This window comes from Pinus tabuliformis, chromosome 9 (assembly GCF_031772625.1).
Source record: "Pinus tabuliformis cultivar Carrire ecotype Pingquan chromosome 9, CPIR1, whole genome shotgun sequence".
NCBI classification, from domain to species: Eukaryota; Viridiplantae; Streptophyta; class Pinopsida; order Pinales; family Pinaceae; genus Pinus; species Pinus tabuliformis.
Window position 1 is genome coordinate 1,238,964,636 of NC_142307.1, and position 14,840 is coordinate 1,238,979,475.

The window sequence follows — 14,840 nt, forward strand, 5'->3', positions numbered from 1 at the left end:
TGATACCTGCAATCGTTATTGCCATTAAATTCATTGAATGTACTTGTATTATTTTGGGTTCATTATTGAACCCATCATCGAGAATTTATCGATTATTATTTTTAACCTTTTGTGTATGGCAATCAATTTAATGTATATTTAAATGAAACAAAATCAATTTAATGTGTATTTAAATGGGTTTCAGTCCAATCAAATAATTGATACTTAAAGAAATTTCTAGAGATTTCTCTGCATTTTATGTTTTGCAAGTTCACACGTTTACATCCCATGATTATAGAGGATAAATGCGAAATTGATAAAAATAGAAAAATAATATTCCCTTGTGCCCACTTTCGAGTCCCTACAGGAAAAGAACCCTCGCTTATAAGTTGGCACAATTTTCATATGGAACATAATTCAATATATATTAATAAACCATATCTGTTGCAAGAAGGTTCTATAAAGTGCATTACTTGCTTGAACAAGGTAACCAGTGTCTAGTGCATTGTCCACATTTAGAGTAGGAGCCAAGTAATGGTAAAATTATCTACAACACAAATGGGATATACCTCAATATTGACATCTTGAAGCATGTGCATGTCAAACTGCTCACTATGAGCTTCAATTTGAGAGAATGTAGATGAATCAAATGGGAATGTTAACTGAAACATCACATAACAGGAAGGAGGAAATTTCAAATAATAAAAAAATGTATCTTCCAAGAATAATAAATTTCAACCGTTGTGTCCACAAATTTAAAATTGGGCATTAAATGGGATCACCATGCCAATCCCAAACAATGTCTTGAGGCCAAGTTTGAGCTTTTCTTCATAGAGTTTCTCATAGTCCAGTGTGTCGACATCCGCTTTTTTCAACTCCACCACAAACAGAGGAGTAGTTACCTCAAATATCTCTGCAACAATAGATAGTTGCCCTTTTCTACGTCCCACAAACCCTTGCATCTTCACCTTGTAATCTGCCTTCTTCAGGTTGAAATTTCCAAGGTTATCTATTTCCTCGAACTTTGAGATAATATTGGCAACAGGCTGAGTAGATGTGGAGCACTTTCCATGTTTTAGTTGTTTCTCTTCAAACAAATATGATAGATCAAAGACTCTTGAAAGAGAAATGATATCGAACGCATTTAAGCTTGAAGGCTTCTTTTCTGTGCTCTTAGTGGAGGCATTCAACACCGAACCCACATCATCAAGATTGTTACCATTATCATTGTCTTTTGTATTAAGTTGACAGATTTGAAATCCTTCATTTCTTTTTACAAGAAAATCGTTGTACGTTGAATCTGCTTCTGAAAGGATATTCAAAGAACACTACAATAACCTCATCAAACATCTTAGCTCCGGTTAACAAATCAATCAACATATCCAAGACCATTGAATATGATATTGATTCGCCAAATACTGAACAGTTTCCAACACTGAATTCCTACCTGTTGGAGTTGATGCTTACATTCCATATTTAAGAAGTTGGTTTGTGATGGTTGAGAAATTCTCTCAACCTCTCTATCTAATTTAGGAATAAGTTGCATCTCAGAAACTCTATTTAATAGAGTAATCTGAATGTAAATCTGTGTGTGTGAGTGTGTTTACACATGCACCATTTGTGCTTAATATAATTGTATTTCTGTAACTGTGTATACTTTAGTTATTTTTATCATGGTATCAGAGCTAGATCTGAACCTGTGTTGTGAGGAGGTGCATCTGGATGTTAACCAGGCTGTTGCAACCTGAATATATCACAGACAGGATCCTCTTTGAATACGTGTGCTTTATCAGAGATTCCGGCAAATATTTCGGTTTTGCGTCCACAGCTTCGTCATCTGGTCAGATCTGTTCATGGTGGACCTGCAACTGCTTGCTGCCACGGAATTAGCGAAGAAGATGGGAGAATTCTCAAGATAAAATCCCTACTATTGTAATTGCTTCAAAGCGTTGAAGATCTCATCGAACCCCAAGACGTGGCGTCATTTGTTATGGGCTGGAAAATCTCCGTAGCATGACAAGTCTGTTGTGCGTGTGAGAAAATGGGCGACGCTCTCGTTACCTGCACTACGTATCTCCATTGATCATTGTCGGAAAATTTCTATGTAACCTGCTATTGGAGGTGCATAAATGTAATTTGTTGTTCGTTGTTCTGCATCAATATGCTATTCGAGTCTATCCACAATCTGTCAAAGTAATCTTAACAGGCCGAGGTCTGGACTGCCCAGCAGATCGGCAGCAGAGGTCGAGCGGTCGGATTGACTGCGCAATCCGCGGTGTGTCTGCCAGTGGAGGAGATGTGTGCCAGTGAATACGCTGTGCTGCCTGGAATCTGCCGGAGAGTCGTGATAAACTTTCTGCGTGGATTGTATGCCATTTGATGTAACTCGATCGAAGACCATTCCCATTCAATTGATGAAGTTGCAGAACTCTGTTTTTTGTGCAGAGTCAGAGAGCGACCACTGAAGGTGATTGTAATGGTCGATGTGTGGATATGATCGTGTGAAATGGTATTTGGGTTCAAATGAATTTGGTTGAAAGGAGATGCCATTAAGAGTTTCGCCAAACCAGAGAAGCCGAAGAGCTACAGCCTGTTGAGATTGATAGTGAATGCGTTGTTGCCGTCACTGTTTGTCGAGGTCGCTATGGTTGCCATGTTTTTTACAATCTGTGGTGAGATACATGGTCTTGCCTCTCGGCGATCCAATAACAAGTATGGATCCCCAAGTGGTGGTGCTTTTCTCTGGAACGTGTATAATACAGTATGGAGGTCTGAGCTTGGCCATAGTTAGAAATTAAATGCAGATCGATATATAACGCCAGCAGATTTTTGGGTTTTATATAGCAGGATGTTTCATTGTCGAGGTGTTCACCTATTAAACTCTTTTAAAAATAACTAGCAGTTCAACTATGTGTCTGATGCCAGTACTTAAAGATCAAGTAGCAGTAAGGCTCAATATGGATGGTTGTCCAGATAGTATGGCAGTTGCGGATCTAGGGAAGGATCCCTCATTAGTGGTAGACATGGAAGTGGTTTCCTAATGAGGTTATGCGACAGATTGGGATGCTGTCCAGTAATTGACTTCGGGAGGTCCTTGATTCGGGAGTTGAGGAAGGGAACTCGGGAATCCAACTTGCCAACTACACCTTTCCGAGGGTTATGAGGCAACTTGATGGAGCATCTACTGATAAGCTTGACTATTTTGTTATTTTCATGTAATGTAATCATTAAGGGGGGATGTTGGAGTTAATGCTCACATTCCTTATTTAAGAAGTTGGTTTGTGATGGTTGAGAAATTCTCTCAACCTCTCTACCTAATTTAGGAATAAGTTGGATCTCAGAAACTCTATTTAATAGAGTAATCTGAATGTAAATCTGTGTGTGTGTGTGTTTACACATGCACCATTTGTGCTTAATATAATTGTATTTCCGTAATTGTGTATACTTTAGTTATTTTTATCACTACCCTTCTCCATCACAAGGTTCTGAAGCAAAGCCTGGGCACAAGCTCACATTCCGCTTCTACTCAGGATATCGATTGTAACACAATATGATTCAACTGTGTTGAAACCCTACCTATTTTCTTACCCATAGAAAAAACTCCATAGAAATTTGTGGTTCATCCCTGTATCTTAACACCACTGTGACGTGTCTGGAAGACGTCAATCTGGTACCTTTTTTTTTAGCAGATTCCACTGATGGGACTTTATTTAAAGGATATTGAAAGAACAGTCGCAGATTTGTGAAGGATTTGTGATGGATGTGAAGTGAATCCTCCAGAAGACGGGGAGGGTGACTATGGCTGCAATGCTGATTGGGCCCTTTACAACCTACCCTCCCACCATTGTTGCAAACCAAACGTGGATCTAGGCGGATAGTTTGGAATGGATAATGGCAGAAAAACAACATGGATCTTATTTCTTGGCATCCCATCTGTGGGCATAGAGCCTCCAAGAGCTTCATCGAAAATCTTTTTAATTCACTCCTTAGTTGGACTTCCCACATAATCTGTGATAATGTGAGGAGAATTAGAAATTCTGACTTCTGATGCAGTGAGAGAAGTTGTTGTGTGGTAAATGACTTTGATAAGCATTTGTCCACATAAGGTATCAATGGGTGTAATACAAAAGGATGTCATTTCAGCCTCATTAAACCCTGTTAAAGGAGAAGTGGATAATCTGAAAGAAAAAGTAAAGAGGCAGCTCTTTGGAGAAGAACAAGATAGACGAAAAAGAAGATAAGCTCGAAGCAATCTTGTCAACGAGTGTAGAGACCAAAGCATAAGGATTGTTTTATTATACACCACAGGCACTCTGTTACATGAGTAGGCACATTGGGAAGAAATTTCCAATTGCCATGTATCAGTCTTATCCCTGCTTGTTTCAGCCCTTTTACATTCATTTTTTAAGTTAGGCACCAATGGGGATTTTGTTAGATCAGAGCATACATAACACACTGCAGATTTATACTCAGAGACATAGACAGCAATAGCAGAGAATAATTCACAGAGATAGACAAATGGAGAAACAACAAGATTACTTAGTCAGAAACAGTGGAATAGATAAAACAATCACTGGAGAATAGAAATCACTTTGCATTACATAACAGGCTTGGGCCTTGGCTTCCTTTCCTTGGACAGAGAAATTTCAAATTTATAGAGGCAGAAGAAGGATCTAGAATCCTGTATGTGATTCAAATGGAGATCTGGAATGATCTAGAAACCACTGGCAGTGTAGGAGGATCTAGAATCCTAGAGATCTAGAAAAATCTAATCTAGAATCCTCCATGAATTTGACTTCACACTTAACATTCTCCCACTTGAAGCCAAATAAAAGTGATCAAGTCACACCGAGTCCTACCATGCCTCTACATAACTCATGTTTATTTCATGGTAGAACCTTAGTGAGCATATCAGTAGGTACTTAAGTCAATGTGCTTGGTTTTTGAATGAAATGTTGGGTTTTTCGCCAAGTGAATGGCACTCTGACTATCACAATATAACACATACTTGTCTTGCTTTATTCCTATCTCTCCTAGGAATCGCTGCATCCACAATATCTCTTTACAAGCTTCTGTCGCAGCTATGTACTATGCTTCTGTTGTAGAGAGGGCTACTATTCTTTGTAGCCTTGACACCCAAGATACTGCTGCACCTGCAAATGTATGCAAATAACCTGTAGTGGACTTTCTAGTATCCATATCTCCAGCCATATCTGCATCTGTAAATCCTTCAAGCACAATCTCATCATGACCAAAACATAAACAATAATGACTAGTACCCTTGAGATACCTTCATATCCATTTTACTACTTGCCAATGTTGTTTGCTTGGATTGTTAAGGAACCTGCTCACTACTCCCACTGAATATGCAATGTTTGCTCGTGTGCATACCATGGCATACATTAAGCTGCCAACTGCTGAAGCATAAGGAATTATGCTCATCTCTTCTTTCTCTTTGTCATTACTATGACATAATTCAATACACAGCTTGAAGTGGGCTGCAAGGGGTGTACCAACTGGCTTGGCATCCTTCATACTAAACCTGTCAAGCACCTTCTTGATATATTTTTCTTGTGACAGCCACAACCTTTTGTTTTTCCTGTCATGCATAATCTGCATGCCCAATATCTGTTGTGTTAGTCCCAAATCCTTCATTGCAAATTTGTTACCCAAATCTTTCTTCAACCTATTGATCTTATTCTTATCATGCGCAACAATCAACATGTCATCCACATATAACAATAATATGATATAATTTCCTTGATCATACCTCCTGATATAGACACAATGGTCAGCTTCCAACCTCTAAAAACCATGTTCCAACATGAATGAATCAAATTTATTATACCATTGTCGAGGTGCCTGTTTCAACCCATAGAGACTCTTCTTCAACCTACAAACAAGGCCTTCTTTCCCTTTTTCGATGAAGCCTTCTGGCTGCTCCATAGAAATTCCTCCAATTCACCATGAAGGAAAGCAGTTTTTACATCTAACTGTTCACGTTCTAGGTCTAAAGCAGCAACTAGACCAAGAATGACTCTTATGGATGACATTTTAACAACAGGTGAAAAAATTTCAGTGAAGTCAATACCTTCTTTTTGGGCAAAACCTTTCACCACCAGTCTTGCTTTATACCTCCTTCTTTTCGTCACCTTCATGCTTAATCCTGTACACCCATTTGTTTTGTAGAGCCTTTCTACCTTTTGGGAGGTTTACCAACTCCCAAGTTTTATTTTCCTACAAAGAGTTCATTTCTTCTTCCATTGCTTTCTTCCATTCTTTACCGTGCTCAACTTTACAAGCTTCTTGAAAATAATTAGGTTCACCTTCATCAGTCAACAAAATATAGTTTGAAGGAGGATACCTTTATGAAGGCTTATGAGGCCTAGAAGTTCTGCGAACCAACTGTGGTGGTGCATTATCAGGTTGAATCTCCTGTAAAGGTTCCTGCAAGATTCCTACTTCTTGTTGTTCATTATATTTCACTTGTTGTTCTTCATGCTCCTAAATTTGTTGTTCATTTTCTTGTATTGGTGGTATGTTTTCCTGCTGCTCTTCAAACCTTTCAATAACCTTCTTGACCTCCAACTCACCTACAGTCCTCTTGAACATTTCTGACTCATTAAATATAACATCCCTGCTTCTAATAATTTTGTGTTTGACTGGATCCCATAGATGATAACCAAGATCTTCATCCGCATATCCCAAAAAAATGCATTTCATAGATTTATCATCTATCTTAGTTCTATTTTCTTTGGGAATATGTACGAATGCTTCACATCCAAATATTTCCAAGTGAGAATAATTCAAATTCTTACTAGTCCAAACTTCTTCAGGGATACTGCAATCCAAGGTTGTAGTTGGAGATCTATTTATGAGGTTGCAAGCGGTCCTGACTGCTTCAGCCCAAAAATTCTTCTCCAAACCAGAATTGGACAACATACTTCGCACCTTTTCCATAATGGTGTGATTCATCCTTTCTACAACACCATTTTGTTGAGGAGTACCAGGCATAGTCTTCTCATACTTTATGCCAGTTTTTATGCCAAACCTGTTACAATATTCGTTAAATGCATTTGAGCAATATTCTCCACCATTATCTGTTCTTAAACACTTCAGCAATTTGTTAGTCTCTCTTTCAACAGCAACATGGAATTTTTGAAATATTCCCAACACTTCACTTTTATTTTTCATAGGATATTCCCAAACCTTCCTCGATGCATCATCTATAAATGTTACAAAATATGATGATCCTCCTAATGATTTGATGTTAACAAGCCCAAACACATCTGAATGTACCAATTCTAACACATTTTTCTTTCTGTCATGGCCACCTCTAATGAATGAAACCCTTCTTTGTCTACCATATGTACAATTCTCACAAAAATCAAGATTGTAGGATTTCAAACCTGGTAATAAATTTTTACCAACAAGGATTTTTAAGCCTTTCTCACTCATGTGCCCCAAGCGCTTATGCCACAAATCTGTTGAATTTCCTTCTTTTGTGACAACAACCAAATCTGACTTTTCTATCAATGTCCTCAATATGTATAATGTTCATGTCTTGGGTCCTTTGGACACGACAATGCACCTTTGATAATTTTCCAGCCTCCTTTTCCAAAGCTTTTCGAATAGCCTTCATCATCTAGTCGTCCCATAAAGATTAAACTCATGTGCATTTCTATTACATTCCTGGCATGTTTCAACAATATATCTTGTCCATCTTTCATCTTGATCTGGACATCTCCCACTCCAACAATACTGCAAAAATGATTATTCCCCAAATGCACTCTACCATAATCACTAGGATTATATGAAACAAAACTATCTTTGAATGGGGTTACATGGTGAGATGCCTCAGATTCAAGGATCCAATCAAAGCTACTGCTAGATGTATATACACATACATCCTCTACTGAAACAGTAAACAACACATCACCATCTGTGGCTACAGCAATAGTCTCACATTCATTTGTGCTCGATGACTTGTGATTTGTACTAGACGGTTTCTGATCCTTTTGTCCTTTCTTCCAGAATCAACATTCTTTCTTTATGTGCTCGGGTTTGCCACAATGAAAACAAATGATCCTTCCTCTCCTTGATTTTGATCGGCCTCTTGATCTTGATTGCCCTTGCCGGCCTCGATCCATTCTCCTACCACGATCAGCTAGAGCTATAGCCTCTCCCCCCTGGTTTTCCGCAATTGACTTGCGTCGCAGCTCCTCATTCATTAAACTATTACTGACATCATCAAACTTCAGAGTCCTTGTAGTTGCTGAAGTGCTCATAGCTACAATTAATTTTTCCCAACTGTTTGGCATAGAACACATTAGCAAAATAGCTCTAATTTCATCATCTAAAATGATTTTAACAGAGGCAAGCTGATTAGTAATAATATTAAATGCATTCAAGTGCTCAGCAACTAAAGCACCCTCCATTTTGAGATTATAAAGCTTCTTCATCAAGAACACTTTGTTTGATGTTATGTTCTTCTCATATAGATCATGGAGCTTCTTCCATAATCCTTCAGCCGTCTTTTCTCCGGACACATTAAAATAAACATTCTTTGCGAAATATTAGCAGATTGTTGCAATCGCCTTTCTATCTACCTTATTCCACTCTTCATTTGTCATCGATGAGGGTTTCTTTATTGTGCCCTCAATCGGCAAACACTGATCCTTTAGAATCAGTATATCCTCCATCTGTGATTTCCATAGGGAAAAATTAGCCCCACTCAACTTCTCCATATCTGTAAGTGTTGTCTCCATTTTCAATCAAATTCACGCCCCAAAACACAAAAACTCCACTTAAAAATAAAACTTTAACTATTACTCTTTAAAATTTAGTAATAATGACCTTCGTCCTTTTCAAAATTCCTGCTCCTTTTTAAAATATACTTTTCAAAATTCCAACATATAATTATATATGTTTCATAATAAATATAAAAACATATATAATGTTTTAACCTTTTCACATTTCACACATACATATGTTGGTTTGAGAAAAAAACTTGACATATATGTGCAAGCTTGATGTAAAAGAAAACTTACGAACACCATGTTTCAACTCCAATCTCCACGGATCTCCACTTTTCAAACTCCAGCAACACGTTTCAACATAGGTCCACGACCTTGTTTTTCTTTCCGCAACTGTCTTTTAGTTCCAGCGTTCCTCAGCTATTTCTTGCACAGATCCTTCAACAGATTCAGGGGTAATAACCAACATTTTAACTAACGCTGCCAGAGCAAGGCGATGGCACTAAGTGGCTTGCACGGTGGATATTCGAACCTAGCTCCGATACCAGTTGTTAGATCAAAGCATACACAACACACAGCGGATTTATACTCAGAGACATAGACGGCAATAGCAGAGAATAATTCATAGAGATAGGCAAATGGAGAAACAACAAGATTACTTAATCAGAAATAGCGGAATAGATAAAACAATCACTGGAGAACATAAATCACTTTGCATTACATAACAGGGTTGGGCCTTGGCTTGCTTTCCTTGGCCAGAGAAATTACAAATTTATAGAGGCAGAAGAAGGATCTAGAACCCTGTATGTGATTTAGATGGAGATCTGGAATGATCTAGAAACAACTGGCGGTGTAGGAGGATCTAGAATCCTAGAGATCTAGAAAAATCTAATCTAGAATCCTCCGTGATTTTGGCTTCACACTTAACAGATTTTGTAGAAACCACTGTAACTGTATTGGGTCTTCCTTTGAAACATTTTACGACCTCATTCCAAGATTTAAATTGAACAAACCATGGGTTGTAGGGCATACTCCACTTGCGTTGATGGAACTTGAACAAGATATAGTTGCAAGCCTGACTCGATAATGCTGAAGTGTTTAAATGGTCCTCTGAACATTGTGAAAGCATCACATCGATCACAATCAATCCCTGTCGATAGGCTTTACATAAATCTATATTTTTTTGTGGAATGTTTGAATTACCCAGTACTAATTTGAACCATTGATCTTGCTTTATAGGTACCACGGATGAAGATAAGAATGTCTTAAATGAATCAAAATGTTTTTGGACACTTATAGAAGGTATTCTTGCTTCCAGAATGATCTATAAGCTCTTCAAAAGTTGCTCAGAAACAATTTGTTCCGGTTTTGCTCCACTCCTCTAACCTTTGCGAGAGGCCATTTTTCATATCAGCCATGCCATTAATGGGAAAGTTTCTTTTTTTTTTCAATGTATTTTCACATGGAGCTTGGGTTTATATATTTTAATTAACCAAGGACAATTTAAAGCATGATTTTCTTTGTGTTATAATTCACTCCAGACCCCTTTACAGAGAGGGCTCCTTTCATCCACCGCTATTGCTTTTGGTTGGCATTATTAATGACTTATCATTAGTGAAATAGGTTTGAGGGTAGATCTTAAAATCTAGAACAATTATTCAGATGCAAACATTTTTTTAAAATGATTGCAAGATTCAACAGAAAAACATTTTGGATGCAATATTTTGATTTTCGAGCACATTTGATTAGCTTGGATCTGCCCAGTATTGTCTTTGGGAGCCTAGTCTACCGAACCAGAACTGCAAAGGTGTGCAAATGAAACTTATAAGCAAGCGAAATCCATCAAATTAAAACAATTTAAACCCTAAATTGAAGCATGGATCAGAGAATAAACAAATTTATAGCATTTTTAGAAATGAAATGATGAAGAATTACAGGTGTTGATTTACAATAAATAACTCTCACAAGAATCTACTTCAAATGTGACAGAAAATTTGTTTGAAATAGACATTCGAAGCAAGAATTTAACCTGGTTTGGAACAAAAATTGTGGTAAAGATAAAGCAAAACAACAATATAGGCAAAGTGAGGTTCACTTGAAAATGTCCTGCACAAACTTCAAATAAATCTAAACAAATATTGTTGCCACTGTACGAGACCTACCAAGATATGACTCAAATATCTCTGACTAAAAGGTAGCATATTTAAGGGTTGCAGGAAATTACAAAAGAAGATATCTTTAAAATATTAAAAATTTGAATCAATCATTCTAATAAAAGAAAATTTTGAAGCTTAGAAAGAAGCGGTAGAGAGAATAGTATTAGTTTTACCTTTGGCATTAGAGGTTGAAGTGGAAAATCAATATATAGACCCATATAGAGAGCATAAAAAGTGGAATTTCAGGCATAAAACAGAAGAGTCTATCAATTTTTTGACCGAGGAAGCCAGATTTCCCTATGATTACATATGCATGAACATTAGGGAACATTGCAGATATCAGTTTCATTCAGATGAAAAACTGTGAATGCGACGAGATCTCTAGCTCATAACAATGGGCGGATTATAATTTTTTAATCAACAAAGCCAAATTTAAGGGCAACATTGAGCGAAAAAAGTGGGAATTTGTCAGGAAGTCATTAATTCCCTTAGGACTCGATGAGTTACCAAGTGAAACGCTTCGGCAAATAACAAATCAGAGACAGAGAAAATAGCGACCTACATAAGATTGATAAATTTGAATAATTTGACTAAGTTTTTATGAGAGATTCGACAAATTGCTTGATGAAAAACATATTCTATGTAAATAAAGAGACTATTGAAATAAGATTCACAGCTACTTCACTCGTACGTTTTCCCAATGCATTTTAGCATTAAATGAAAGGAAAAATTGTTAGAAATTGTAATTACTACTGCATGAGGAGTTGGCTAAAATTAGACTCAATTAACTCAGTGTTGAAGGATGAGTGTTGAGCGTTGAGTTAGGTCGAGTGATAGATGAAGAGTTAAGTGCAGTGCATATTTAGAGTGTGAGTTAACTGAGTTAAGTGTGTATGCATGTCAAGTTATTTTAGGTAAGTCGCTAATTGGAAAAGGTTAAATACCCTTCACCGAGTTCATTGTAAAAATCAAGTTTTTTGTGATGAATAGAAAAGCCACAACTCATATGTTCTATCTGTAAATTTTTGTTTTAGCTTCTCTGCCTTTTCAGGAAGCAAAACTGATTTCTAAAGATCTTGAATTCCGAAAAAGATTTGGAAAGGATTATCATTCATAAATTCGTTTCTTACACCAAAATCATAACAAAGAGAATTCCAACTACGCCTCATCCCTTCCAACAAATAATCTTTAACCTAACAAAAAAAACCTCGGAAAAAAAGCAAAATTAGGGGAAACTTAGCCTAAATGGTTAGAATTCTACCCTCAATTACTTCAAATTTGAAGCAAGATGAACAAAATCAGCCTCAACGTTAAAGGTCCATGCATTTAATGGTCGACGGCCAGCTATAACGTAAGCAAGACGCAATTGTAGAACCTTCCGAATCTGAAGCCATCTTGAAACCCCACGCACACGCTTTGGTAATGCTGTACAACATCCGTGTTGAGAACAAGCCTTGTGTGCCGCCACTGTTAAATTGAATCAAACAAGCATCATTTAATCCCGTAAACCATGAAATTCAATCAAACAGACGTCATTTAATCTGCAAAAGAGCAGACGACATATGTGAGAGGCGGATGAAAAGGGTAGAGGAACCTGGAAAGTGAACTGATTCAAAAGGAATGCGTATCGGCATAATAACAGAAGGGTTGGCACCTAAGTTTATTGCATCACAAAGAAGCATTATGTATAAGAGTGGATTGGGTAACGTAGAAAGAAACATTATACATCTAATTGGATTTCTTAAGAGAAAAGGGGAGGAAATGTGTAGAAAATTTCTGAATGAATTATATATTTAATTATTTGTTAATATTATTTTCTTTAATTACACAAAATAAAATTATAATATAATATGATATTTTAAAATTGAATATGAGAAAATATTTATTTTAATCCTAAATGTTGTGATAATATTAAAAATATCAATTTGTAATTTTTTTTATTTTTATTTTTTATATTGGTAAAACTATTGCGTTAAGATAAGATAAGTTTATGTTTATGATGTACTTATTTTATATATTATGTATCAGACTAAGTATTGATGTTACATTGAGTTATTTTTCGATATTTTTGATATATATATATATATATATATATATATATATATATACAATATTTTATTGAGTAATTTGTCACAACAAATTTAATGAAATTATACTTAAAATCTGAAATCTATTTTATGGGGTTTATGTTTTTATACTTATCAATTAATTAAGTTATTATTTCCAGGCATGCAATATGTTGAATGTGGAAAACTGTGGAAAATAGAGAAGAGACAAAAATACAACTACTCAAAACAATAATGACACAACATATAATATGAGAAATCCTTATGGGATAAAACCCCAATGGAAGGTGAGCTCACTCTGCTCTAATTTTCTCTAAATACAAATGGATGTAAGTACAAAGGAGTGGGGCCTATGGTTTGTGAACTACTACCATGAACAAACCCTCTTTGATTGTGCTCTCTCTCTCCCTCCCAACTACTCTACTCATTCATGGAACAAAATGCACTCAAATAGAATGGAACCACTTTCCCTCCCATTGGCTAGATTATAACCCGACTCTATAGCTTACTAGTGGTTAAGTTTGACTCCTTTGTAACACCCCTTTGTTGCATGTGATACTTTGTTGATATCATGTCTAACCTAAGCTAACACTGAATCATAACTGAAAAGATAGGTTTGAGGTGTAACAATGAAACTAAATACTTTATTATTAAATAAATAAAATAATTTTATCGTTTGGGAAACGAGACACCAAGAGATGAGATTCTTACCAAATGAAATCTCATTGGTGAATGGGAATGGATAATTCTTTCATGATAAGACTTTTACATCAAATTCTAAATTAGATTAATGAAATGGGAGATAAATATCCATTAAGTTTCTTAGCTAGAGAAATATGTTATGTTTAAGAAAAACATAAAAGCCATGTAGGAGAGAAATGAAAACTTTTATGGGAAAATCTTCACGGGAGAGAAAGTCGAGGAAGAAAAACATAAAATTCTTGCAAGAGAGAAAGGAAAGATTTTATGGGAAAAGTCTCGTGGGAGACAAAGGCGAGCTTTTCTTGGGAAAACCTAGGAAAATGGATAAAAAGATCCACAAAAGCAGGACATCGCTAAAGCAATCCATATCATGAAAGAGGGCATTAAATACCCATTGATGAGATCAAAAAGAGGCAGTTGATCAATGGGAAAGAATTCTCAACTTCGGGGTGAACTGGAGGAAGTTAGTTCTAGGTTGGCTGACTATGGTTGATTTTCCAAGTGATATTCTTTCAGCTAATCTTGTTTGATTCAATTGCATAGGATGTTATGTATGTTGGCTTCTTACTCTTTATGTTGTCTAGTTTTTAAGCCTGTGAGTATAATTGCATATGATATCCTTGTTTATAAGAAGGTTGAATACTTATGCATGTGACAACTACTAAATATAAATTTAATTGAAACTATATCTATTTAGTGTTTGGAGGTGTTGGTGATTGTTAGTATTGTGTCATGGAGGTATGTGACAAATGGTATCAGAGAAAATGTTCAAATATTGAGGCCTACGGGTCAACCCACATCTGTAAGATATGAATGAGTTGTAGGTCCTAAACAAACAAATAAGGGGTTTCACTTAAGAGTTTGGTTATAAAATTGCTATAATAAAAATATTCCAATGAGTTCTAGAGTAGTGCTCTAAGGCATTATAATCCATAAATGTTGAAACTAAATCTTAAAATAATTTGTTGGAGGAGGATTGTGAAACCGAAGGTAATTTTAAATTGAGGTTGCTTGAGTCGTGGATGAAGTCCAACATGTCTAATGTAAACAGAATAGCGGAGGTGATTAGAGGACACAGTTGGATGAAATGTAGGATCGTTTAAGATATTATTTTAGAAGGGAATTTTTTTATCTTCCACAGCGAATGGAGAAACACAGACCATGCAATATAAGAATATTAA

The 14,840-nt window shown here is 36.3% G+C and overlaps 1 protein-coding gene across 1 annotated transcript; it reads right to left on the minus strand.

The window, feature by feature from the left end:
• Positions 1 to 734: 734 nt before the first annotated feature.
• Positions 735 to 1,453, minus strand: LOC149153043 (CBL-interacting protein kinase 5-like). Its single transcript, XM_089443674.1, has 2 exons — positions 1,427 to 1,453; positions 735 to 1,307 (listed from the first exon to the last, which is right to left on the minus strand). The coding sequence occupies exons 1-2, from the start codon at positions 1,451 to 1,453 to the stop codon at positions 735 to 737; spliced, it is 600 nt and encodes a 199-aa protein (XP_089299800.1).
• Positions 1,454 to 14,840: the final 13,387 nt, after the last annotated feature.